The 27229-nt window shown below is 37.5% G+C and overlaps 2 protein-coding genes across 3 annotated transcripts; one reads left to right on the top strand and one right to left on the bottom strand.

Moving 5' to 3' along the window:
• Positions 1-8277: 8277 nt before the first annotated feature.
• LOC307169859 (SLAM family member 5-like) lies at positions 8278-14415 on the bottom strand. The gene is made up of 6 exons (XM_079890703.1): positions 14358-14415; positions 13382-13702; positions 10433-10726; positions 10196-10336; positions 10013-10074; positions 8278-9117 (listed from the first exon to the last, which is right to left on the bottom strand). Exons 1-6 carry the CDS (start codon positions 14404-14406, stop codon positions 9076-9078), a joined length of 909 nt encoding a protein of 302 aa, XP_079746829.1. The 5' UTR covers positions 14407-14415; the 3' UTR covers positions 8278-9075.
• A 3968-nt stretch (positions 14416-18383) lies between these two features.
• LOC307169862 (uncharacterized protein) lies at positions 18384-26928 on the top strand. Of its 2 annotated transcripts, none has more exons than XM_079890709.1 (5): positions 18384-18862; positions 21234-21563; positions 22114-22461; positions 22946-23073; positions 23523-26928. In XM_079890709.1, the coding sequence occupies exons 1-5, from the start codon at positions 18814-18816 to the stop codon at positions 23535-23537; spliced, it is 870 nt and encodes a 289-aa protein (XP_079746835.1). In that variant the 5' UTR covers positions 18384-18813; the 3' UTR covers positions 23538-26928. The 2 variants fall into 2 exon arrangements, with proteins under 2 accessions (XP_079746835.1, XP_079746834.1); XM_079890708.1 differs by having other exon boundaries at positions 22946-23077.
• The last annotated feature ends 301 nt before the right edge of the window (positions 26929-27229 follow it).

The raw sequence follows: 27229 nt of genomic DNA, 5'->3' as shown, positions 1-27229 counted from the left end.
GTTTATGGATGATTTAATTTTACTCTTCATTTATTATTTAATTGTCTGCTGTTAAGAAATAGAATTTGACAAAAAAAAAAATCATCTGACTGGAGAATTAACAAATCACAGATTCTTGACTTTATTTGCAACTTTTCTGGAAATGTCAGAAAGCCTAACTAGTGATTTTAAAATTATGTAATTTTTTTCTATTTTTTTAGTGAATGGAAAAACCCAAAGTACATAGATAAAATCGTCTGCCACTTGACAGTGCCAGTTTCACTGAAGTTCATCATCTGAGTCAGACTGAAACTCCTGCGGTCGGTTTTCTACAGAAATGTGGTTTTGTCTGTTAGGTGGACAAACATCTTGCAGGTGAGAGTGTGTTTTCAGTGCATGAGTGTTTAGCTTGTAGGTGAAGAGCTTCTTCCTGTCCTGATAGATTTTAGACACTTTACAAACAAGATGAGCAACTGTTTGACACAGAGGGAGAGAAACAGTAACACAATTATCACATTTAACTGCTCAACAGTTTAGAATGTGTTTCTTTCTTTCAGATTTCCACCTGCAAAAAAAAAAAAAAAAAAAAAAAAAAAAAATCCATTTTCAAAGTGGTATTCATCAAATTGGTTAAAAAAAAGATAAAAAAAGGAATACCCTGTGACACAGGTGCTCAGAAAAACTAAAGGACTAAAACTATATTTACACACAGAATAAACAAGACACCAGTGAGTGAAATGGGTAAGAAAGGAACAGATTAACAGGAAGAAAACACAGGAAGAGAGAAATTTCAAACTAAAAGTCCTTGAGTAACTTCAACATAATAGTCCTGAATGCAACAGAACACACACAGCTGGAGCCTGCTGTTTTTTTTTTTTTTTTTTTTTGATTTATTAGAAAGTATCAAAAATAAATGCATAACAATAAGCCATCACAGTGACATAATACATTTATCAGAACTGTTGACGATAACACAAGAAAGTTACAAACTTATTTCCATTGTGGTCCTCGTTGTAGTCTGATAAAGATGGCCAGGCAAGCTACAGATGACTAAAGGTAACTTGTACATTCAACCACATCCAAATACAAAATAAAATAAACACAAATACATACACTGCAATAATAAATATTCCTTAAGATCACATAAAAAAATGAAATCTAATTATCATTTAGCAACCATTCACTACATGCTCTATTAAAACAGCGATCTGACTGGCTTAACTTAATCTCAACTGGGAGTTTGTTCCATTCCATTGCTGCCATGTACAAAAAGGTGTTTTGCCCAGAACAGCTCTTAAATCTACAAGGAACTACACTGTAAAAAATGATTTTATGTCAAAGTAAATAAAACAGGAAAAATCATGTATCTTTTGCTAAGAATAATTTTGTAAAAATGAAAACTTTAGTATATTAAGTAAATCCTAATTATATACTCATTTTTTACTTGTAAATTTTAGACATCCAACAGACAAGTGAAATTGACTTCTGACTCTCTGGCATATTTACATGCAATAATTAAGTACTTGAAGCAAATCAAGTAAAATTTAGTCCTTGAAGAAAGGAATCTGCGCATGCGCAGAAAGAAGAACACACGCGATGATTGAGGGATTTCGAATCTCCGCTCCTACGGCTCTCGACAGGTAAGCAACAGTAAAAAACTGCATTATATTACGGATTTATAATGATTTTTTGATTAATTAAACTATTGTCTTGTCATCACTTCATGCTATACATCTGAAAAGTTTAGTGTTCTTAAGTTTAGAGACGTGCTCCAGAAAAAAGTTCAGGGAGAGGCAGAGGAAAGCACCCTGTTTATTTTCTTTGTTTTACAAAAGCACAATGTTTTATTTCGATTAAAAGTGGAAAAAGTAGACATTTAACAGTTTATTTTTTCACATTTCTTAAGTCTGTAATCTTTATGACCAAAAATGACGGAGTATAAGTCTAATTTGCTGCTATGTGAAAAAAAATCGAGCAAAACGTGCGGGCGCTTTGGCCGACTCAAAGAGGGTTAATATAATGACGAGTTAGCTTTGTAACGTAGACGTTAGCCATATTTTTTTTCTCAGTTTTAAACTTTACGTTTTACACGATTTATCAGTAATTACGCCTAAAAACCATGAATATGTCACTTAAATCATGATCTTTTTGTTTAATATTTGTTATTTTGTGTGCAATTTTCTTTATAGATGACAAATATTGGCCACGAATTAACAATAGGCCTAAGTGAGAAGGTTCTCGTTCCCTCATCGTGCGCAATGTAATTAATTTCCTCATTCATTTGCTAAATTGTGCATATACTATCTATTAAATGGTCCCTGCTTTTACTAAATCGTGACCACTTTGTAAATGACAATAATTCGTACTCCCAAATTACTATTACTAATACTATTCGTAGCCTTGACATCTGCATGCTGTGTGTCACATGTTAGCATTAATGTGTGTAAATTGACTATGAGAGTAAGGTCATGCAGGATGTTTTTAATGATTTGGTTTAAATGAAATGAATAATGTGAATGCTAATTAATTAACTTTTAATTTAAAAGTATTTGCTGTTTACTGATTATTGTTTTTTTTCTCTCTCTCTTTTCTTAATTTCAGGATTTTTCTCAAATGCATTCAGCCCTTTGTGCCTCCGTTGCTGTAAACCGGTTGAGAGGGACAAAGAGAGAGACCGAACACACTGAATTGTTATTATTGTCATTATAGGTTTCTGTATATGCTTATTTCTTAAAGGTCCCATGACATGAAATTTTCACTTTCTGAGGTTTTTTAACATTAATATGAGTTCCCCTAGCCTGTATATGGTCCCCAAGTTTCTAGAAATTTCAATCGGTGTAAATCGAGCTTTTGCTATCTTTCTCTGCCTTTGAGAAAATGGAAGCTCAATCGCGCTGATCTTGAATCTCCTCCTTGTGACGTTACAAGGAGGAATGTTACCTCCCCTGTCTCTGCTTTGCCCGCCCAGAGAATATTTTCCGCCCATGAGAAAATGAGCTAGGAAGTAGGAACGCGCGCGCGCGCGATTTTAGTTAGTCCACGAGAGATATCATGGCTTTTGAGCGAGCGAAGCATAACAATTGCTCAATAATTGGATGTACAAATGAACACCGAAGGGTTAATACAGAGCTGGGCTTGCTGAACGTCTGAAACTAAAGTCTGGGGGCCTGTACCATGAAGCCGGATTAGGTGGCTAGCCAGCTATGTTTCAGCTTAGTCTCCGCCAACCCTGGGTTTTAGGTACTATGAAAGTAGCTCGGCTTTAATCTGTGTTCGTCGCCATGGTATCTTACGCTGCACGGCTAACCTGCTCCGGGGCAGGCTATGTTCTGGATTCAAGATCTCAGACTGAAGTTTGACCAATCAGCTGAGAGCAAAGAAACATATAGGTGACGTAACTTATTCCAAGTGTCTGTTGCAATGACTTCACCTTTTCTTCCAAATCCGGTGGACATCTCAGCGCAAATTGTTTGACGAGCACTAGAAAGAATTTTTAGCCAGACAAAATCCCCTTGCCTTTCCTAAAAGTTACTTGTATGAAAGATACAGATTTTCCGCGGAAGGAATGTCTTATCTTTGAGAACCTCTTGAGCCGCACATAAAGAATTTAACACGTCAAATTCATGCACTTACTGTTCCGCAAATATTGCGTTGCGCTTTTTTTGCGTTTGTCAAACCATTCGTAAGGTGGTCCTCGCTCTGCAGGAGTACATGAAAAGTTTCATTAATAGTGCTCCCCGGACATTTATTGACATGCATGTCCATAAAAGAGGGCTTTTATAAAATTGCCAGTAAGATATATTGATAGGGTGACATCACATGAACACTTTTTTTTTTTTTATTAAACTTCTGTTAATCTTTTGATAGGATTCCCAAGTCATTGCATGTATGCAGTCTATTGCTCCAATCTCCACTGCTCTAGGGGAACATGAGGCAGATTATGTTAATAGGAAGTCCTATCACAGCCATAATGTTCAGGTAGAGATGATGTGAATATGTGAGATGATTATTTTCTGTGAGATGAATCTTTAAATAAATAGTAACATTAACAGATATAACAATGATTTACAAACATTTCGTCTGCAGTCTGCAGACAACTTGTGGTCATGAACATATATGATCAAGTTTGGATGCCAAATGGCCTGGCTCCAGTGCTTGTCTCACAAATTTTCCGTGAGTCTGTGTTGTGTCAGCACTTTGAGGAAAGCAAGTTAAATTTGGTACAATACAAAACATTGTTAATTTGAACTGAGCTAGAAAAACCTACACAATAACCCCCTATCATGACCCTCAGACAGGGCCACAGCACCGCTTCAGTGTGGCCGTCAGTAAAACCAGAGTGAAGATAGAGATGACCTTTGGCATCCTAAATGCACGTTTCAATGGTGTTCGGCCCTTAAGAGTCACCAGAGCGGGCATCACAGATAGTGGCTGCATGTGCCATTCTGCACAATATAGCCACCAGTAGAAAGGAGCGAGAAACACCACAAAACCAGCTTCTCCCCGATGACACTGACCCGATCACACTTGACCACCCAGCTGGTGCAGACGTAGATGCAATCACCATACAATATTACACTTAATAAAAGTTTTATTGGTTTTGTGGGATGGGAGGGAGAAAGAGAGCAAGAGAAAGTTGCATTAATAAATATTCATACTAAAGTGTTACTTGGTTAAATAAGTTATACTAATATATATATACATACTGAGATCAGTTTTATCCAGCTGTTTGATTTTGTTTGGAGCCTCCTCAGCTCACAGTCAGCTCCTTTAGTGTGCAGTCTAGTTCAAGACTCCTTTAGTGAACAGTCTAGTTCAAGTCTCCTTTAGTGTGCAGTCTAGTTCAAGACTCCTTTAGTGTGCAGTCTAGTTCAAGTCTCCTTTAGTGTGCAGTCTAGTTCGAGTCTCCTTTTGTACAGGGCCCTGACTGAGTCTGTTTCCACCTGAAACATAATTCCACCACAAACATGATCATTACAAGTTTTCTGGAGGCTCATCAAATCACAAAAAGTTCCTTGACTTCCTACAAACACAGGACTGACTGTAATTTATGTCAAGGGTTTTAAATCCTTACACATTTCTTCTGAAGCCCATTGAGGTAGAGGCTTCAGTTTCTGGGGCAGGTTGTGAAAAATCCTACAATAAAAGAGATGTGTAAGGGCCAGTCCCTTTATGCCACACATTCAAATGTTTTCCATAATAAAAAGCCCAGTGCATTCACATCAGCAACTGTCTGAGAACACACAGACAGAGTGTCTTCATCTTTCCTCCACCCTAATAAATAAAAATAGGCCAATGTAAAGCATAACTGTTGTAAAGCAGGTTATGTTTGGTGTTCTGTCTGCTGCATACTGACCTCTGTGTGGGAGACTGTGTGTATGTGTGCTGGCTTCAACAGGGACACTGTATTTCCCTCTACTGCAGAACATACAGTCAGCCATATTTAAAACTTAAAAAAGTAGTAATGTATTGCACACGTACCCAATGTTACTTGCTTAGAGGAGCCAGCACCAGGGTCAGATTGTAGCACCTGTAATCCCATCCATAATCGTCCGTCCCTTATTGTCTACTCAGAGCCAACTACTCTGCCACAGTGTATTCTGGTTTTCTGAATTTAACTCTTTATTTCTGTTTTCTGCAAACAAGTGTTTGTGATAAAATGTTCACAAAAATAATAAAAGGTTGTGGTAAATACTCACCACTTTGAATTATATTTTTATATTTTGTCTTTATCTGCTGCCAATAACATTTGGAGTTGGGGTTGCATCTAAAAATCAATGAATATTAATTTTTCTTAGTACCGGTACATGCACATTTTTATATATTATGAAAATAGGCTATAGGCTATATTACACGTATAGGCTACAAATACATACATAATTTTACATAAATATAGAACGTATTTGTTTAACTTACACATTAACAATCAGCAATCTTTCTCCAACAGTCTTCTCTTGCTTTGGCAGCAGAGACCGTATTGTTTCGAGCTTGAAATACATATTTAAATTCATCGTAATTATGAATGATTATCTCTTGCTCATCCGCGGAAAAATCGCGACCCGCGATTGGTTGTTCAGTGTCGACGTCACTCTTTTATGTGCACGCGCGCGTGGAGTAATCATAGCTTGAGGATCAAAGCCTGAGTTGACAGAGAAAGTTGATGAGCTGCATCATGGTACCAATAAAGCCTGATTGCATCGGTTTGGTTTTGTCAACTCAAAACTAATCCTGTAACCCCGAGTTTGTTCAGCTACCTTCATGGTACAGGCCCATCCGAATAAAGTAACTTACCGTATCCAGACATAATATTTTAAACTAACCATTCGGAAACGTCCTGCTGGAACCGCTGAGTTGTTGCTTCTCCATCCGGATCAGATTCTGGGTCAAACTGAAATGCTTGAACGACTGCGTGTCTTCGTGCCATTGCTATATCCAACGTAAACATGCACGGACCGGTACCGTTGCGCAAGATGGTCAAGGCCACACCCACCCTCCACCTTGCGTCGCCTTTCTCCTCCTCATTAGCATTTAAAGCTACAGACACCGAAACGGCCTGTCTGAAGAAAGCTCATTCTGGGACTGGCTTGTAGTGGCTATAATTCTGCACCGAGGCTGAATTTTTGAAAAGAGATTTCAGATACAGTACTAGGGACCACTAAGGCCTATATTAAAGCCTACAAAAAGTAGCATGTCATGGGACCTTTAATAAATTACTGTTAACTGCACATTGTCACAGTATTATTTTGTCACATTATAAGAGTAACATTTAATTTAATTTAAAATAATTACCAGCACTGCTTAAAACAAGTAAAATGTATTTAAAATATCAAGTGGTTTTACTTAATTATATTAATTATATCAGATTTGTAAGTAAAAATTACTCAATATAATTTAACAGGCCAAAATATATGTACTTATTCACTTTGTGAATTTTACTTGGCTTAGTTAAGGTTGATTTACTTAATTTCCATCAATGTGAAATTTACTTGAAAAAAATTCATGCAAAAACTTGCCTTATAAAAATTGAGTAAATTCTACTTATTGTTTTTCTCAGTGTATGAGAGTTCCTAATAAGATTAAAATAATCTTTAAAATACCTTGGCTCATTCCTATACAAAATCTTTCGTGTTAATCTCAGTTTTAACTATCTCACTCTGTTTTCGACTGTCAGCCATTTTCTTACAGTTTGTTGAAAAAAAAAACTGTTATTGTGGTTTATTGAACATCTGATTGTATCGGGGTGTGAATCAGGATGTGGTTTATATGACGTTCATTACATTTCACAAGATCATCCATTAGGTTAATTTAAGTTTGTCTGATGAGTGAATGTGTGAATCACTAATGTTCTTTTTATTTGTTTGTATGTTACATTATGATTCCAGACATATTTCTTTACTCACAATCTTTATGTAGAAAACAAAATATTTCACAGTTTTTTAAGTGCTTCAATGTTTCTGTCATAGTGAGTAGGCTATAATTTAGTAATTCACAGCATTTTCCTTTGAGGATGTTAAAATAGACCCACTAAATGAAAACGTGAGCTCTGACTCAGTATTAAAACATAACTGAGATCATCTCTATCACCTTCACATGTACATCAAGTGACACCATTTTGTCACATGACTCTAGATCTTAAAATAAACTGTTGCATTGTGCTGTAATGCTGTTTTAGCTGCTGTATTTCACAACCCACCAGATGGCGCCACTCAATATCGAGAATGAAAGTGATGACAGTAAATATCAAAGACAGTCAATGACAATAATTGTATGTATTTATCATTACAGCTTCAGGTCTGTCTTCTGGTCCTATAGCTGGAATGTGTTGCTGTTCTTCGGGGATGATTGACTATCACTGCAGCAACTCTGTGGAAATAGGCTATTTTTATCCTAATAAACCAAAGCAATATGTGTTTAATTGAGTTAGTTGTTATTATAAACAGGCATCATGAGGCATTGCAGTGATCAGTTAGATGTCTTATTTAGTTCGTTGTAGTGTTGGGAGAAACGAAGCTTTTCGAAACATTGAATCAATTGAACCATTGATTCGAAATAATGATTCACTGTTTCGAATCGCTCGAATCTCCACACGCTGGTGACCCCTGCTGGTCAGAACTGTGGAAATGCAACACAATCTCAGTCCAAACATCCATAAAAACACGTTTTACAACCCCATTGTAAACGTTTTATTGAAGGTGTAATCTATTAAAGGCAATTAACAAATTATATAGTAGCATTCAATAAAAAGAGTCTTTATAATATGTGTTATTTTATTAAACTTGTTTTGTTTGTTTTATGGAGAGATTGGTTCATCAGAGCAATGAGACTTTTAACTACAACTCTTTCTTTTTATTATACATATGTGTAATTAAATGTATAGAAATGTATAAAATCGATCCGTGATCCGGTAAAAATCACGTAGACAACCACTGAAATTTCCGAACAGTTATGACGTCACGGAACCCCGTTGACTGATGTCATGTGACTGGCAGCAAAAAAAAAAAAAAAAAAAAAAGGTGACAGACTGGCATCCTGATTACCCGAAACAAATGATTCACAAAGGTTTCGAAGTTTCATGAAGCGTGTTACGAAAGCTCCCATCACTAGTTCATATTTTCCTCTGTGCATGAGAACAGAAACATTTATTTATAGCACACTGTATTGGGTTGGGTAGCACCATATTAGAGAGATGTGCTTTTATGAATTGGACACTAGAGAGCGATGATTTGCTTGTGCTGAATTTGTCAAAATATCCAGAACATGTGTGTGATTATCTTACTGTCTATGGTGATTATCTGTGATACTGTAAACTATGCATTCCATGAGTAGACCAAGTGGTCCAGAACAGCGAATGGTGAGATCAAAATTAAATAAAGTTTCTATGTGTGTTAAGCTAAAAATAGAACATATAGTTAAGTTTCTGAATGCTGTGCTTTTTGTGCACCACTAAATTAAACTAATACACAGCAACACAATTTCAGACATAACATTAGTGCTTATGAGAGTGCGAAAAAAAAGAAAAAGGTGCAAGCAAAACAGAGTCAGAAGAAAAACATCCTGGCAGAGATTGGTTGAATTTGATTGGGTTGAATTTGATCACTATTTTGAGGTGAAATTTCCATACACAGGCTCCTTTGATTTCTGCAAGGAACACATAGACAGTCAATCAAGAGCAACTATTTAAATAATAATAATAATAAAAAAAAAAAATAATAAAAAAAAAAAATATATATATATATATATATATATAATACAATTGTATGTAGGCAATTTTATGTAGGCTTCACAAGACCATATAAAGTTTCTGTAAAATTATTTGTTTGACTGGGCAAAGTTTTGAACATTTTTACTGATTGTAGACTATAGGTGACCTAACCTTTGGGTATCGCCCATCATTTGCATAAGTTTGATCTCTGCCGAACACGACAAACACAAAAGTCTACCATTACCCGCGATGGAGATAAACTTAATATAAAGAAGCTGCTTTAAATATGTAGTTTAAATTGTGTTTAAATAGGCTTAAATAAAGAGAATCGCAATGGTGACAAAAAAAAAAAAAAAAAAAAAAAATTAAGTTGCTGATAAAAACCTTTTGTGTTTCAAATAAAAATAGTGAATAAATGTTTGTGGTACAGACGCGAATCGGTTGCGCGCTGTAAACGCAGCATATGTGAAAGAGCACGTGCTGCTCCTGCAACAACACAAGCACTGCAAAACGCACCGCATAAACGCACTGCAAACGGAGTATAAAGTACACTTTCATTGTATGGAATAAAATATGCGATGAAAGTTAATCGTGACTAAAGCTGTCATATTGCCAAAAAGAAACTCATAACAGTACGGTGAGTAAATTAAGACTTTTTTTTTATCATTGAATATAATAATATTTTATTGTTATGGAGGAAAATTACTTAAGGTAATAATAAACACGGTTGGCCATCCACATCTGTTCACTGACCGTGATGCATAATGGAACACAAAAATTCTAACAGATTAACTGACCGGAACTACATCCTGCAACACAGAATGATCTTACCTTTTTTCGTCTTGTTGGTTTACACAATGCAGAATCATTCATGTCTTTCTCCCGGGTCTGAACTGCATAAACAATAACATAATGCATGCATGTTAAACAACACATTTTCCAATCTAATATTGAAATTGGTGCCTTATAAAGTTAAATATTTTAACATATGCATTAATTGTTTGATCTCCTGACCTAATTTTTTATGTTTCCTGCAGATGCAGCAGATCACGACTGCAACTACAATCATCAGAGATCCAGCAGCAGCAGCAGCAGAGATCAACACTATCAGAGACACTGACACTGGAGGAGGAGAAGGAGACTGTGTTGTAATGTCTAGAGAGAGATTAATGTAAGTGACTTGAATCAGATCTACACCAGAATACAGAGATCAGGTCAGTAAACACACATCTATCATCAGTGCTGTGGTACCTGCACATGTGTGACAGAGTGTGTTGATGTCCAGATGTGTGGTCTGGTTGCTGATGGGATTGTTCAGCACACAGCTGTAGGTGTTTTTATCCTGATATTCCACCTCCAGAGGTAGAGAGAGACTGATGCTGAGATCACACACACTGATGCTGGACAATACACTGATTCCTGCGTACCAGGAGAGAGTCGCATCACTCACATTCAACACTGATGAACACACCAATGAACAATTTGATGACGATGATGAGGAACATTGTGAAGAGTTACTGCTGATGACAGGAACAGGCAGACGAGCTGAGAAAGATGAGAGAATAAAGAGGAGTATTGATAAATCTACACAACAGTCTTATTTCCAGCTCAATGATTTGAGTGAGTGTTTAGGGCAGTGATATTCAAATGTTGGATCTCCATGGTTCATCCAAAACGTGGGACATGATTGCGCCATTTCTACAATTTTAAGCGAGCCGCACGTCAAAACAACGGAGCGGTTCCCTTTCAAAAACTTCTCTCTATGCTGCGCTGATTGTAGCGCTATGGGAACACTTTGTGTGTGACCAGCTATGAAGAGTGTGTGCAAACACACCAATGAAATCAGCCTTGAGCTTGAACCTCTGATGGTGACGCCATTGGAATGCGTTGCTCGTCAAAAGCTACAAATAGATGTGCAACAAGTGCGCCTTTCAGGTTTCTTTGTCTTCAGAGACTGTTCTGTGTGTGTGTGTGTGTGTGTGTGTGTGTGTGTGTTACACTCATTCTGTCACTCTATGGACAGGAGTTAGTTTCCAGCTTGCAGAAATTTCTTTGCATCTACAGCACGAAGAGAAAAAATGAGCGTCACTCAAGGTAAACGGTGTGTGCTTCCATGTTTAACGGCTCATGCCTGAATACGACACACACACCAGTTTTAAATAAATTAGTTTCTTTGGGGGAAGAGCATGCTGTCCTTGCGTTTGAGCATGGCGAGTGCGAGCGTTGTGAAACGTTCACAGTTAAAGTGCTTCGGTTGTGACTCATGCAGTGTCCAGACTACCATTAGGTTGTGTTTGGTTGGATTTAAAAGAAACCTGGTGCAATTGCTCTGTTAGTGCTGTTCATTTGAATAAGTGTGAACGCTGCCATCTGAATCCTGGTGCCACCAAACAAGCGGACCGAGACTATCGAAAAAGATGGGTCTCGATCAGCTTCCAAACAAACCCTGGTTTGGTTTGACTGAAATATCAACGCAACATGGACCAAAGACATGTAAACAAACCAAAAACAGGAAGATGAGACCCCAAAAGGACAGAATGCTCAAGAAATACCTGTTTTTTCCCGTCATAGTTGTGATGTTTCCCACCACAGTTCGGTACAGGCATCCTCGCAGCAGATCTTCGTTTGTGTGTGACGGAGGGATTCCTGCTGCTGTTTTTGACTCCTTTACACATTTTATAAGCTCTTCACGAGTTCTCAGCTGGTCAGAATACCATCATATGCAGGCTACACACAATCAAAGAGTGTGTTTATCCCAGCGCACAGCATAGTTTTGGATGTCCGGTAAGTTCCGTCTTAAAATAGGCAATTAGTAATAAAAGCCGACCAATCAGGTAGTGAACGAATCCCTTTGCTTTTAGGTTCGGTTTATTTTGGTTCGGTGATTCTGTGGTTGTTGTTTTTGTTTTTTTTGGTCTGGACCAAATGAACCAATCGAACTGAACTACAAGTGTGAACACACCCTTAGACAAGCCGTGGAAACAAGAGCCCCCCAAACACTCTAGACAGCAGAACAGATTTCTGTCTGGTGGCCACAAGGAGGGACCTCAACATCAGGCTCTCCCCTTCTTTCACATGGTACTCACTGCAGAGTGGACATCCAATGGGGTGGAGGGATGGATATCTAGATATCCTATTAGATATCCTAGCTCTACCCATTAGGCCCAAATTACATTTGCTCCTCCTCGCTAGATATCCAGCTAGATGTAAGCTCCATCCATTTGCTCTGCAGTGCTCAGCATTTGCTCAGCAGCTTTTCCCTTCTTTGAGGACCTACATAGTGAGTTAACTCACTATTGGGGGAAAACTTACACATTGCGTGTCTTTGTGCCTTCGACATCGACATATTCGGTTAGCGTGGGTGTGAATGCACGTGGTTATACGATGATGCCTCAGGTAGTAGAGTCTGCAGTATCATCAAAGAAACCACCTCCCCACTTAAGCCGTGCTGAACAACCTCTACACTGATAGGGAAAGACTTTCAGGTGGCAGGTAAGGCTGGTGCTGCACTGCACAGTTACAGTTGTACCAGGCTGACCTGTTGAAGGATTTGAGAGCGGGTGGTTCAATCGACGAAGAGTCTCTGAGCTCCGTTGAGCCACAGATTTCTCTCTATGCAACTAAAGCGACCGTTTCATGGTGGTCTGGTCGTCACAGAGAGACATCAATGGCATCAAAGACTGAGAAAGGACGCTTCTGCTCAATGCCCCTCTTTCACCTCCTGGGATGTTTGACGAATCGGTTAACACAGTTGCCATCAGATTATGAGAGGTGAAGAGACATGAGTAAGCGTTTTTCCAGTTCCTTTCTCGCCCCACTCAAGGGGAGGGGCTGTCGACCACCCGGCCCAAACCCAGTCCTGCTCAGAGACGTGAGGCGCAGAATCATAGTGTGGCGAGTCGCGCTCCCCCTCGCTAAGATTGGGGACCGGCTCGTCGCTCTCAGCAGCCTCATAAGAGACCTGATGCACACGAAACGTTTAACACAATAATTAAAGGAAGGGCCTTTTTTTAAGTCCTCCTCAAATCACATTGACGTAACCTTGAGTTTTGCTTTTAAAAAAATGTAAGGAATTTTTTTTGTATTTAAATTTGTTATAACCAGTGTCATAAATGCTGTTGATTGAATTTAATTCATGCTGAATATTTCTTTAATAAAACAAGAATATGAACGTTTGGACAAAATTACGTCTGTTCTCACCATAGACAGAAACATTGAATGTTTTTGATGATTTTTTCGCTCCACTTATATCTAGTTGATAAACTCCAGCATGTTCAGTTGTGGTATTTGTGATGGTCAGAGATCCAGTTTGATCGTCCAGCTTCAGTCTGTCTCTGAATCTCCCATCAGGAACATCATCATATGTGGAGAAGATTTGCTTCTTTTTATTCATTTTAGCTATTAGAGATTTTTCAGCTCCAAATTTCCACAGTATATCATCATCTTTACGTATTTCAGTAACATCAGTGTTTAGAGTAACAGAATCTCCCTCCATCACTGACACTGACTCACCAAACACACCTGGAGAACAAACAGATTTTACACAGATTGACACTTCTGATATATGAACATGATATTAATGGAGTTTTAAACATCTGCTAGATCACAATAACTGTATGAAGCTATGAGCTTCATATGATGCTCAAGCATTCGTAGGATGCTTAATTTTTGACAGCATACAATATTTGAAATATATATTAAATATATCTTTAATTATATATACATAAAAGGCGCATTTCTTTAGCCTGCCTTGTGGCGTGTGCCTTCACACCTCTCATGCTCAGCACTTTTTATCATTATTTACGGTTTGCTTCCGCTCTACATTCACATCTCTTAATTAAACAGTTTTCTAAGGCTTTCCGATCGCTTCTCAGAACTGACTCTCACATGAGCAACTGGCTCAAAATTTAGCTTGAGTCTCTAGTCAAAGCACCATTGATACATTGATTAACTATCAGGAAAAACTTGCAAATATCAGGGAATTTAAATATTGTGATTTCCAGGCCCTGTCCCAAGTCATGCCGGCTGGGCCTGGCCTGGTATTTGAAAGTGTCATAATGGAGAAGTCTTCACTGGATGATCATAGCAATTTACATTATTTTCCATGACTTTTAACATCTGTGAAGAATGTTACTGATATTAAGCCAAAACTCCCCCCTAAAAAACGATAACTTACCAGTCAGACGCCACCAGCACAAACAGAACAAAACAAACATGTGAATCATTTTCTTCAATTGTGCAGTGAAAAGTCTGATACATGTCTAGTTAATGTCTGCCGTCTTACATTGTGGGTCTAGCAGCTCATCCTCTGAGTCAGACAGAAACCTGTTGTGGTTGGTTTTCTTCCGAGACGAGATGAAGTGTGTGTATATAGTGCATTTGTGTTTATTTTCTAGGTGAAGGGGCTTCTTCCTGTCCTGAATCTCACGGTTAAGGGCTTCCAATCACGGATCTTTGCTAACATACACATATTGACAGCTAAATAAAACACTAAATAATACACCAGACCTTTGGAGAGAGAGAGAGATGTATTTACATCGGCCCTAATAATCTGATTGTAATTGGACTAGTAGCACAGTTGGCTAAAATATTCAAAACGATAAGCCAGCACTGCTTTGTTTAAGCTTTGTGTATGCAGTCTTGGTTTCAGTTTCCCTTTAAGAATGATGAATATAGACTATTGATACCTGCTGATATAGACAGATATTTAATTGCATGCAGGCGCCGAATCCTCGTGCTGGTTGACATTCGCCTTTAAGGCCCCGATACACTTCAAACTAAATCGAAGAACTAACCGATGTGAAGTTATTTAGAACAAAATCAGGCCAAAACTATCTTTGTTTAGAGTTAATTTTGGGATTTCGAAACAGCTTGCTAAATCGAACTTTCTGGTAAAGTTCCTTTGAACCTTCGTACTGCCATTGGTCCGTGGAGATTATGTAATAAGTAGGTGTGCTCGGAGGCTCTGCCCTCTTTCACGTTTTTCTGGTTCATTTCCTCTCCGTGGAGGTCAGACGTCCGTGAGTGAAAATATAAGCACACAGCTGCTTACAGTAGAAAATGAAGTAGTTCTGATGAAACAAGTCACAGACACTTTTTTATGTTTAATACGGAAAAGCATGGTTGATTTTAAGTGCTATATATATAAAAAAAAAAACGACTTTACTGGAGTGCTGAATTGCAGAGCATATCCATGTTGCTATGATGATCAGAGGCTTTTCTAATGCTTTATTAAAATGCTAGCTGTTTTCTCAGTTTTGTTGTATGTTTTTTATGTTATCCAGAGAAAAGCGTGTTACGTCCTTAGGGACGTTAATAGTGTTTTTGGGTGTTTTCTGTGTTTCTCTTTTTGGTCTCTTTTGTCTCTCTTCCTTTCTCAGGCCGTCGCTGATTGGCTGTTTTGCCTGTCAGTCATTTGAGTTGAGTGGGTGTGCCTTGTGAGGCGGGATCCTCATCATCCTGATGCCTGACACCTGGAGAAGCCCTACATAAGGAGCATGCTACTGCCAGCAGGGAGAGAGACTTTTTGGCTTGATTCTTCTTGTGTTTTGTTTCTTTTTGCTTAATTTAGTTTTGTTAAGTGTTTAGTGTGTGCATCGTGCGTTAATCGTGCCTTGTTTGTGATTGCCCCAAGAACTTCTTGTTTGTGAGTTCTGAAAGATTTAAAGGAGGAGAGGGGATAGGTAACATACATTTGCACTTAGTTGGAGTTTTTTGTCTATATACACTAGGTTAGGGATTTGTGCCACCCTCTGTATTTTGGTTTTGTTAGTTATAGTAGTTTGGTTATGACGTCACGGACGTTGAATACTTTTTCTTTGATCTTTTTTTAAAAAAATGTTTAGTTCAAGATTAGATAGAAATGGTTTAGTACTTTAGTTAGTTCCTTTTGATTTTAATTTTTGTTTGTTTGGCACAATCCTGTTTTCCCCTTTGTTTCTTCCATTTTGCTTCGTTCATGTGTTAATATGAATTACTTTACCTTTCATTAAATTAACTTCACTTAATTTGGTCGTGTTTCTCATTTCAGTCAGTGCTCAATGGTGACAGGTGTCTGAACTGGCTTAATGTTCCTCTCTCTCAAACTCTCTCAGCAGTGTGGGCGACGACAGATGTTCGATAACAGTATATCACTGCTCACGTATTTCAAACTTAATTTACCCCTGAACGAAAAAGAGCTTCTCTGAGTATACCGGTGAGCTTTAGTCATTTTGGTGTGATCAAGCGCAGCTTTCTGGCCGAGACACATCCGACGAGAGGCAACAACACAGTCAGCTTGGTGTCTATGGAGTTTAATTTGTGTCTTTTTTGTTCAATCAAATATACTGTGTTTGAGAGTATTTTGTAATTTTAAAAAAATTTAAAGATTTCAAAAAAGTCTTTTTAAGGCTCAAAAATACAGAAGTTGATAACAAAATGGTTTGCAGTGCGTGTAAATCTTTGAAAATGTCTCCGGTTACGTATGTAACCCTGGTTCTCTGAAGAGGGTACAAGACGTTGCGTCGAGACGCCGTGGGGACGCAATCACGCAGGGGCGTTCAAATCTGCACAGTCTGTTATAAGCGGTTTTAAGACGGGAAAGGTTTGATTTTACAGAGTTATGGTAAACAACATCACAATAGTCAAAAATCGGAAGTATAAGTTGAGAAGCGAGTTTCCTGCGCACACTATAAGTGAAGCAGTTACGAGATCGATTTAAAACATTAATTCCATAATTGACTTTACGTAAGATATATGACCAATATGAATTTTGAAAGAAAGCTCAGAATCTAGCCATACACCAAGATATTTAATTTTATCAACTTGAGGCAGAGGAGTACGGTCAGAACAAGTTATTATACAGGAATTGGTTTCAGATTTGAGTTTTTGTCTGGTACCAAAAATCATGAGATATGTTTTAGTTTTGTTGAGCAATAATTTGTTATGAGAAAGCCAATCCTGTAAAATTTTGAAATCATACTGAAGACATGCTTGAATTTGTGGAAGATCATGTTTAGATGTATATAAGACAGTGTCATCGGCATAAAGTTGAGCACAACAGTTATTAAAAATTGATGGTAAGTTATTAACGTAAATAGAAAAAAGTAGTGGTCCCAAAATTGAGCCCTGGGGCACACCTCTTTGCTGAGTTAGCAAATTAGATTTATTTCCATGTAGGATAACACATTGTTTTCTATTATGGAGGGATGCACTAAACCACAATACAGCATTTTTAGACAGACCAGTAGCATAGAGTTTATCTAAAAGTAAATAGTGATCAACAAGGTCAAAAGCTTTAGTCAAGTAAATAAATATTGCACCTGTTGTTGACTGAACACACACTGCACCTCCTCCAACTCAAACACAATAGGCACCAAACCTGTTTGAGTCTGTCTACACTACACGTCAAAGTAAACACAATGCTGGTTCAATTGTCTTTCTGAATGGTTTACATGATGATGTTTTTCCTCCATTATTGCACATTTCATCATAATGCTGCATTCGCTTGAATATGTTCATGACCCGTTTAATCTTTGAATCTCTAAATGCTGCTATTGTCTTGCACGTCTGTAGTGTGGCTGGCACCATCTGGCAACGCCTGTTAAAGTACACACATCACAAAAGCCATCTGTGTGAACCGCTCTCAGTATTTTCAATGTTTACACTTTTGAGGTAGATAAACCAGAGTAAGAGAATAAAAAAATCTTCCCCTTTATAAAAAAGGAAGATTAAGGTACTGAATTAAGCCTGTAGTGCTGATACTAGTAATGTTTCATCTTTATTATGATTTACTATCCTGAAGCTTTTCTGGTCCAACTGTTTTTTTTATATATATATAACTATAATTTTTCGCTGCTTTTCACTAGATTAGCAGTTTTCATGTGCAATTCTGTATGCTTCTTTCATTCGTGCAGACTTTTAATCAGAATATATTTTTGTAGATCTTTTGAGTTCAATGCAAAAGTTTTCAATGGGTCAGGGGAATATTGCTTCTGTGCTCTTGGTTGCTATAGCTACTATTATCTACTGTCACAACCCTGCCACATTTGCATTTTCAGTTGGCAGTTGATCTCTCTCTCTCTCTCTCTCTCTCTCTCTCTCTCTCTCCCTCTCTCCCTCTCTCCCTCTCTCTCTCTCTCTCTCTCTCTCTCTCTCTGTGTTATGGGTGTACAGATTACATGTGGGCAGTTGGTGTTTGTTTTGTGTCTCTCTCTCTGTGTGTGTATTTTTAAGGTGTACTCATGTGGACACATATGATGAATCGACTTGTAAAAAGGTCTTACTTTCACTTGACCTTGAGGCCACTCCAACACCAGGAGTTTTTGTGTTCATTAGTTATTTAATCTTTCAATTTTGTTTGCTTCATTTGTGTATTGCTTTTTTTCTTCTTCACCTGTTCTGCCTTCCTGAGGGCTATAGGAATAAGCAATGGAAAACACCAATGCGATGAAAATAAATGTATACGATAATTTTTTTTTTTTCACAAGGAACACAGCGGAAAGCCCTTTGCATAAGGACAGGAGCGTTCACGTCATCGTCACTCTCATTGTGTTGAATCAATGAAAGAACTGCGTCTCCAATGAAGAACTGAACAACAGAATGCTTTTATGAACAAGAATCTGCTTTCATTTACCTAGGGTAAAGTTGTGGAAATGAAGTTTCACTTTATTTTGCTCGCAGTCTTGTTTTTACTCTACAATGGTAAGACATTTACTTGTTACAATCTTTCTTCCAGTGTTTTTGTGAATGTAGCCTACTGGAGTGACGGACGGATTCAGGTTATTGTTGAACAATTGTTGTTACCTGTTAACTGATCGCTCTCCTGTTTTGCGTAGACAGAAAAATATCAATAATTTAAAAAATGAATAAATGAGATCGTTTTTTATAGATATCGTTTTTTTTTTTTTTTTTTTTACCACTGCAACAAATGTTTTCCAGCATCTAATGCATAATTTAACCCTTTCCAGCAGTGACTGAATGACTTTTGAAATCCATATTTTCACACGAATTACATCTGAGCGACTCATACGTAAGGGATAATGTATAGAGAGGCGGTCGTTATAGCGAATAACAAGCCCGACAGGCTGAACGAGACCCCGACGCGAAGCGGAGGCGTTTATTGTTTTAAAAACGATTGTATTGCTTCCACCAAAGAAAAATAGTCCGTTCCGCGTCCATAGCAACGCGCTGTTTTGCATGGCAACGGTCTGTTATACTTCGCAGCGGTCTGTTATCAAGAAATAACAGACTGCATTCTACATTGGAATTCAGCCACGCCATGTAATAAATGACTATTACAAATGGTGAAGACATACAGTACACTGATTCTCCAGAAGGAAACACAATTCATTAAAACTCAGGGGGTGTAAACTTTTGCACAGGATGATTGGGGTCAAATTGTTCTTATTTTGTCTTCTGGAAAATATGTAAGTATTTTATTTTATTTTAATTTCTAATCCTCCTGGTCAAAGGTTTACACCCACTGGATCTTAATGTGTAATTTTTTTTTTTTTTTTTTTTTTTTTGCCTTGAGCATCTGTGACTGTTTGCAGCTTTATATCACCCAGGCAGCAACACACACTATTAAGAATTAGGAATGTGATTTGTGGCCACATCCATAGCCAGGCTCCTGAATGGAGTGGGAGTTCGGGGACAGGCCTTAAAAAGCCATCAGATCAATGTCAGAGGTAGCACAGCGAAGCAGCAGGTGGATCCGGATAAAGAGGAAGGATCCTAACTGGGCTGCAAAGAACAATAAGGAGGGGTAAAAGCAGAAGGGGGCTCACCTGGGACGCCAGGTGTTGCCGTTGAGCCCTCTGGAGGTGTCGTGGGCCTATCAACGAAACACCGGTGAAGGAGGGTGCCCACCTGAAGACCCTGATGATGTTTTTACCCCTCTCCCCACTTAAAATTAGGAAGTGCTGATTACAAGGGATATTAACATCAAGTCCTATGAACTGAACTGAAATATTTTATGTAATGGGTATTTTCAATATTAAATGTATAAAGAAATGCAGATTAAGGATGCTGAGGTCAAAGACCATACACACTTACCCAAAATGTGGTTGACACAGTAGGACTAACTAAATCATATGATTAGCAGATCATTTTTAAACTAATCATCAGAACTAATCACAGTGAAGAAGACTTGAGTGATATTGATTTTTACTCAATTTAAATGTACATGTATCATTTGTACTGGGAGACTCACTTGGTTGTTGTAGCCAGTGATCTCCCGGCCGTGAATAAAACTTCATTTCTACAAAGAGCAACTTAGGAGTCGTGTCAGGTATATGCTGCGCAGCTGAGAAATAGATTCTACACTCAAAAGACAACAACAGAACATCTATGTGTGATTGAGGTAATAGAAGTACTAATGATTCTACGCTCAAAAGACAACAAAAGAACAGCTCAAGTGTGATTGAGGTAGTGATAGCAACTTCTTGACGGGACGCCGTCACCATACTTCAGGGAAGTATTGTATTAAGAAGTCAGATTTAGTTGGTTATATTTGTATTAAATATTTCCACGACAGGAATCAAGCATATGTAAACTTTTGAACTGGATCTTTTGTGTAAATTCAGTTATTATTTTGTCTTGTGATCTACATGTAAACAAACATCATATGACTTGAACTCTAGTTACTCTCAAATTACTTTTGGTGCAAAAAAACAAAACAATTTATTTTTCATGCAAGACAATTTTTTGTTTTGTTTTTGTATTTAATACAATTTCATTAGAAATATATTAATCATTCTAAAAAAAAAAAAAAAAAAGTATTTTGTTTGGCCCAAAACATATGAATCATACATTTAATCAAATGTCACCCAACACAAAATAATGCTGCCCCAGCAAGTTTTCAAACCCCTAGGGTTTCCAACCCATATCAAGCACACCAGAACAAGCTCAAGGTCTTAAGGGTCAGATTTATCAGGGTTGGAGTGAAACTCTGCAAGACTGTGGCTCTCCAGGACTGAATTTATCCAGATATATTTATTTAATCAAAATCTTCATATGTAGAATATTCACAGCACTATTGTAAATTTTTGTATGTCTTGTGTTTGTTGTTCAGGTGTGTCTGGTGTTGGATCAGATGTAGTGCCTGTGTCAGTGATCAAGGGAGGTTCAGTCACTTTAAACACTGGTGTTCAAACAAACCAACAAGAAGTTATTAAATGGTATTTTAATGACACTCGTATAGCTCAAATCAGTGGAGATCTCATTGATAACTGTACAGATGTTCAGTGTGAAGATGGAGATGAGAGATTCAGAGACAGACTGAAGCTGGATCATGAGACTGGATCTCTGACCATCACAGACATCACAGACTCTGGACTTTATGAACTGAAGATCATCAGCAGCAAAAGCAGCAGTGACAAGATCTTCAGTGTTACTGTCACTGGTGAGTCATTTAATGAATGTTTAAATGCAGTTTATTTATGTTTAAAACACATTGTCAATGTGTTTATTGATTTTTTTTACAGTGATATACTGAGTTATATTCTTTACCTGTATATTAATTCACACACAGTAGACAGATAATCTTTACAAACTTGCAGCACAAGTGCAGTTTATAAAACTCACTTTACATCATTAAATAGCTTAGTTAGATATAAGGCCCATTCTCACAAGAACAATAACTATAAACACCTATGATGATAAATACGGTATATTAGCGTTCACAGGAAGCTTCAGTTGAGTTCAAATGGAGATGTCAGTTATAATCATGCCATTTCTGACCAACTTCTATTATCTGTTTAAATGAGGATTTTATATCAAATAAGGATGTAAAATGAGTTTTAAAAGCACAAACTTTCTATTTCAGAATGAAAGATTGTGCTGAATCTATTTCAATCGCATTCATGATCACAGTTATTTCATCTTGTAGAGGGTTTGTTGTTGTTGTTTTCATCAGCAAAAGATCCTCCAGCATCTGTTGGTTTGTGTTTCAGGTGTTTCTGCTGCTGAAGAAGATGAAGTGAAGAGAGAGTCAGTGAAAGAGGGAGAATCTGTCACTTTCGATCCCGGTGTACCGGTAATAAAAAACCCAAATGATGTGACGAAGTGGTATTTTAAAGACATTCTCATCGCTGAAATCACTGGAGATCAGAGTAAGATCTGTACAGATGTTCAGTGTAAAGAGAGATTCAGAGACAGACTGAAGCTGGATCATCAGACTGGATCTCTGATCATCACAAACACCAGAAACACAGACTCTGGAGAATATAAACTACTGATCAACAACAACAACAGCAGATTCAGCATCACTACAGTGAAGAGATGCAATCTTACTGTCATTGGTGAGTGTATAATTCAGTCATTAAATCCATTTTTCTTTGAGAAATTAAAATAACAGTTCAATATTTTAAATAAACGTATTAACTGTTGGGTAGTGACCTGATTAAAAAAGGGAGCTTTGACTCAATAACACTTTGACTAACATTGCAATTATTCAATAGCACTTTTTTATTAACATGAAAAATGCATAATATCAAAATATTTACTCCTGTGAATGGTGTTTCCTGTTGATCTCAATGCTTTCAAGCTGTTGTAACTGCTGTTGCTGAACAGATGGTGCCGTTTATCAGTTCATATGAAAAAAAATGATTCATTGACTCAATGAAAAAAAAATATTTTAATGGGTTCCACATAATTGATTTTAACTACATTTAAACAAATGCATTAAGTTGAACTTAGTTGAACAAGTCAATGAATCATACAGTATTGTTAAATACTTGATGTATTATCATTCACTCTCCAGTAATAATGTCTGTTTCTCTGTAGATGTTCCAGGTTCAGGTCTGTCTTCAGGAGCTGTGGCAGGAATAGTTGTTGCTGTTCTGCTGGTTTCTGTAACTGTTGCTGTGGTTTACTACCGTAGCCACAGGACCCATGCAGCAGTACCACAGAGTGCAAGTATTACATCTGCATTAACAAGATATTAGAGATTAACTTTGCAAAAATGCCTTTAAAAGAACAGTGGTATGAATATGTTTTATATTATTATAATTCTCTGTGTAGCATAAATGTACTCTGTGAAAATTTTTATTTTTTTAACAGTACAGAAGCAAATATTCACCAGTGAAACAACAAAACAATCAAACACACCAATAACTCCCAAATAAACAAAGTGCACTTTTTCAAAGTGTCTTATTATAAAACATTTTAAGCATTTTAGATGTGATATTGAAAGGTTTATATTACTGAAGAACAAAAGATGTGATGTGTGTTTTGACACAATATTTAGGAAATTAAAACCTCTGTACAAACAACAAGAAAAGTATTTGTATGTTTGTTGTGTATCTGAAACATCAATCCTCCTCATCACTTTAACCTTCTGTGAATCTGTGTTTTCTTACAGGAGGATGGCATGTGATAACTCACCATGTGATCCTTTGAGGAGGATGAGCCTTACTTCAGATTCAGGCTGAGGCTGTCAATCAAACAGTGCAACATCATTTATCCTTTTAATACTTTCATTGAAAGGGACACTGAAGAGAATTAGGAAAGAGTAAAGTTCCATAACTCTCGGCCCCTATGCAATTTATACACGAAAATTAGTTTCTACGTGTATAATACGCAGTTTTTGCGTGCATATGATAAACACTTTATTGCGTGTAATACACACGCACCACACACCACTAATCCTACCCAAACGTAGAATAGATACGTACCCCACACCACCACTAAACCTAAACACGAGAAACACAATGTGTGCTATAGACAGATAGAGTATTTTAAGAATCCATTTTTCCGTTAACCACAGCCAGACCCTCTGTCTTCTCTGGAAGGCCATGATCCTCAAATTACGACGTCGCCCTCTGTTTCCTGATCATCTAATTGCTCAGTTTGGGAAGCGATCGTCATAGCTCGACTCTCAGTCCCAGTAGCCGCATTTTCAAGAACTAGGATTCTTTGCTCCGCTTCTTTCACTCGGTTATTAGCACACTACACTTCTTTTGTAACATCCAGAATTTTCTCCAAAGTCAGTTTTTGTTTAGCATCATCCTTGCAATCATCTTGCATCCAAGATGTAGGTGTCTTTTTTTCCGCAGTAGTTTCAATTTTGATATTTTTAGGCCAAATCGTTCTTGTCTGTCAGTCATATAATGCAGGTATACGGTCACTGTCTCAAAGAGCATGCACAGAGTCCAAATTAAAACAATTCCACATCGTCCAAATTAAACAATTGCCCATCGTAAGTACACATTGATGATCTGAGGGCGCGGGCGGGTATAGACCAAATTCATTGGAACAAAACCGTAGCCAAGGCGACATCTATATATCTATACCCGCCCGCGCCGTCAGATCATTTGGACGTGTGCTGTGTTCAAGAGGTAACAACGATATAAATACTGTTCGTTTTCTCACGCAAACCGCTCGTTTCGTGTCTTAGGCCATCAATGTGTACTTACGATGGGGAATTGTTTAATTTGGACGATGTGGAATTGTTTTAATTTGGACTCTGTGCATGCTCTTTGAGACAGTATCCATAGACCTGCATGAAATGACTGACAGACAAGAACGGTTTGGCCTAAAAATATCAAAATTGAAACTACTGCGGAAACAAAGACACCTACATCTTGGATGCCCTTGAGGCAAGCTAAAACATACCAAAATTTTATTTCAAAGTGAACTATCCCTTTAAGAAAATTCATAAGTCAACAGCATTGCTGAGTATTTTCTCCTTAAATCTACAGTGAACCAAAAGCAGTCTGAAAAACAAGGTTTGAAATCTCTGGTGTTTCTGACGTCATGAACTACCTTGTAACCAATCAGATTCTCGAGAGATGCCAGGTTATAATATATTTTTCTGTTGATAGGAAAAATCGGATAGATTTAGCAATATAGAGGGTGTATGATGTATATTATGCTGCCTTTCTTCACTGATGTTCTGAGTTGTTCAAAGCTTTTCTAAGGATACTGAGGCAGCGGCCTGACTCTGAGATGGCGAACGGGAACATGGTTTGTGTAACATAAGCAACACATTATAAGCTGTTTGATAACATAGTCAAGCAAAAGACTAATCATATTAATTACTGTTATGTGTCTGACGTTGTAGAGAGTGATATCATTGTGCAGCGTTTACCTCAGTAATATGCACCTCATTATCACGGGTGGAGGCGGGGCTATTTGCATATGTTTTTTTTTTTGCATTTACCTCAAAGCTGGCATTATGACCAATATATTCCATTCATTCCTAAGGGACAATATTTTCCTCCTCAACACGAGGACAGTATGCATTACTGATACAGGTGGTTTTACTGGTATTGTTGCTGTTCCTGGAAAATACTGGTGCTAATATTTATGGTTTAAACATTTACCCTTACTTCATCAGAAAACACTCTCCAGCAGCTACACTGACACCACAACCAGCCTTAATAAGCTTTGAAATTCATTGATTTATTTAAAAGTTGTGTAAATGTATTTATTCTGATAAATGCCTATTTTAACGCATATGATACAGACTGTTAAAAGTTGTTACTCTGGCATTAAACCTGAAACATGTGACGTTTGTCAGGAGTGTTACAGCAATAGTAACACACAAATGTGTCTATACTTGATAAAAGAATGTAATTAAATTATAGTAGGTCTTCATTTGGTAGAAATATAGACTTGTTCGTTGAAATGTGCAACGTTAATTTTTCCTACCTGAAGTTGTGAAAAAAAAAGTGCATTTTATGAGGTGCTGATTAGTTTGTCTTTTTCAATTAGTCTTTTTTCCATTTCTTGTCTCTTTCAGTTCTATTGTGTTAAGATTGACTAGTGTGATTGTCTTGTAGAAATTATCACTGTTTTGAGACGATTGCCTTCACTTAAATACTCTATTCAGTCTAGACGTTAGCTTTAGACTTACAGTTTTTCTTGCTTCTTTCCTTTGGCAGCATTCTTGTCCTCTTGTTCCTAATTTTGGATTTGTCTTTTTGTCTGGTGCTCACTGTAAATGTAAATAGCCACAATAGAGGATGTTTTTCTTTTCTGAAACAACAATCTTTGTATATGTTTTATTATATTTCATTCATAATGGCTGGAATCTGTATCTCTAAAATATTGTTATTTATAATATAATATAATTTTGAATCATTGCGTTATAAATTATTTAAACATGCTACTTTCACTAGCAACTTTATAATGGTTGTTGTCACGTCTAGTAAAGTCATGATGGATGGACAGCTGAGTTTGTTTTGCTGTCAGTTCTCTCCCTCTCTGTATTTTCCTCTGTGCTGCTGCTCTGCAGACTTTCTAGTTATCAACTACTCCATCCATTGGCTCCAGCAGGAAGAAGCCCAGCAATAATAGCAGACATAGAATCACAGCAAGCAGAGACTTGGAGGTTTCTCATTATATCCTGTCACAGACAGTTTGCCATCGGTTGCTGTGATGGGAGAAATGAAGCTTTTCACACTGTTTTGAATCGCCGCACGCTGGTGACCCCTGCTGGTCAGAACAGTGTTAATGCAGGGAAACTCAGTCCAAACATGCATAAAAATACACTTTTTACATAACAATTTCAAATGTTTTATTGAAGGTGTAATCTGTTAAATGCAATTATCATCTAATACGGTAAAATATGAAGAGTCTTTAAAATATTTTATTCAATTTCAGGGCTGTTTTAGTCGTTTAATGGAGAGCTTGGTTAATCAACAGTCAACATTTGTTTTATGTAGTCTAGTTATCATAGCTGTCAACAATGAACATTGAAAATAAGGGATATTTCCCGGAACCTATCCCCAAAATAAGGGATTTTTTTACACGATTCTTACCCACAAACTAAAAAAAAAAAAAAAAAAAAAAAAACTAGTTCCGGTTTGGCGGAATAAGTCCTAAGAGAACAGGCTTGTTTGAGATGAGCAAAATCTGCGCAGAACCGATCACCGGTGATCAGCGCGAGATGTATGCCGGTTAGAAATGTGCCCGAGAGCGGTCCGCCTTGCTCTGATGTCATGCTGACGTATGTCAAAAATCTCTCGCGAGCACAAGGCGCACCTGTCGGATTCTCCAGTCGAGCGCAGTTGCTCTCCACCGACTGCGCTGATCAAAAGCACGATGGGAAACGACTTGCTGACG

This window comes from Squalius cephalus (genome assembly GCF_949319135.1).
Source record: "Squalius cephalus genome assembly, chromosome: 13".
In the NCBI taxonomy this organism is placed as follows: Eukaryota; Metazoa; Chordata; class Actinopteri; order Cypriniformes; family Leuciscidae; genus Squalius; species Squalius cephalus.
The sequence above is the reverse complement of the archived record's forward strand: the minus strand, read 5'-3'. Positions and strand labels throughout refer to the sequence as shown.

Bases quoted from the DNA above. Each gene is read 5' to 3' on its own strand.
- LOC307169859 (XM_079890703.1), bottom strand. From the start codon at position 14,406: ATGATTCACATGTTTGTTTTGTTCTGTTTGTGCTGGTGGCGTCTGACT. The intron at 10,337-10,432 runs GTACCACAGCAC...ATCTCTCTCTAG, and splicing joins ACTCTGTCACACATGTGCAG to ACATTACAACACAGTCTCCT. The intron at 9,118-10,012 runs GTAAGATCATTC...TGTTCCTTGCAG, and splicing joins AACCAACAAGACGAAAAAAG to AAATCAAAGGAGCCTGTGTA.
- LOC307169862 (XM_079890708.1), top strand. From the start codon at position 18,814: ATGAAGTTTCACTTTATTTTGCTCGCAGTCTTGTTTTTACTCTACAAT. The intron at 22,462-22,945 runs GTGAGTGTATAA...GTTTCTCTGTAG, and splicing joins ATGCAATCTTACTGTCATTG to ATGTTCCAGGTTCAGGTCTG. The intron at 23,078-23,522 runs GTATTACATCTG...GTTTTCTTACAG, and splicing joins AGCAGTACCACAGAGTGCAA to GAGGATGGCATGTGATAACT.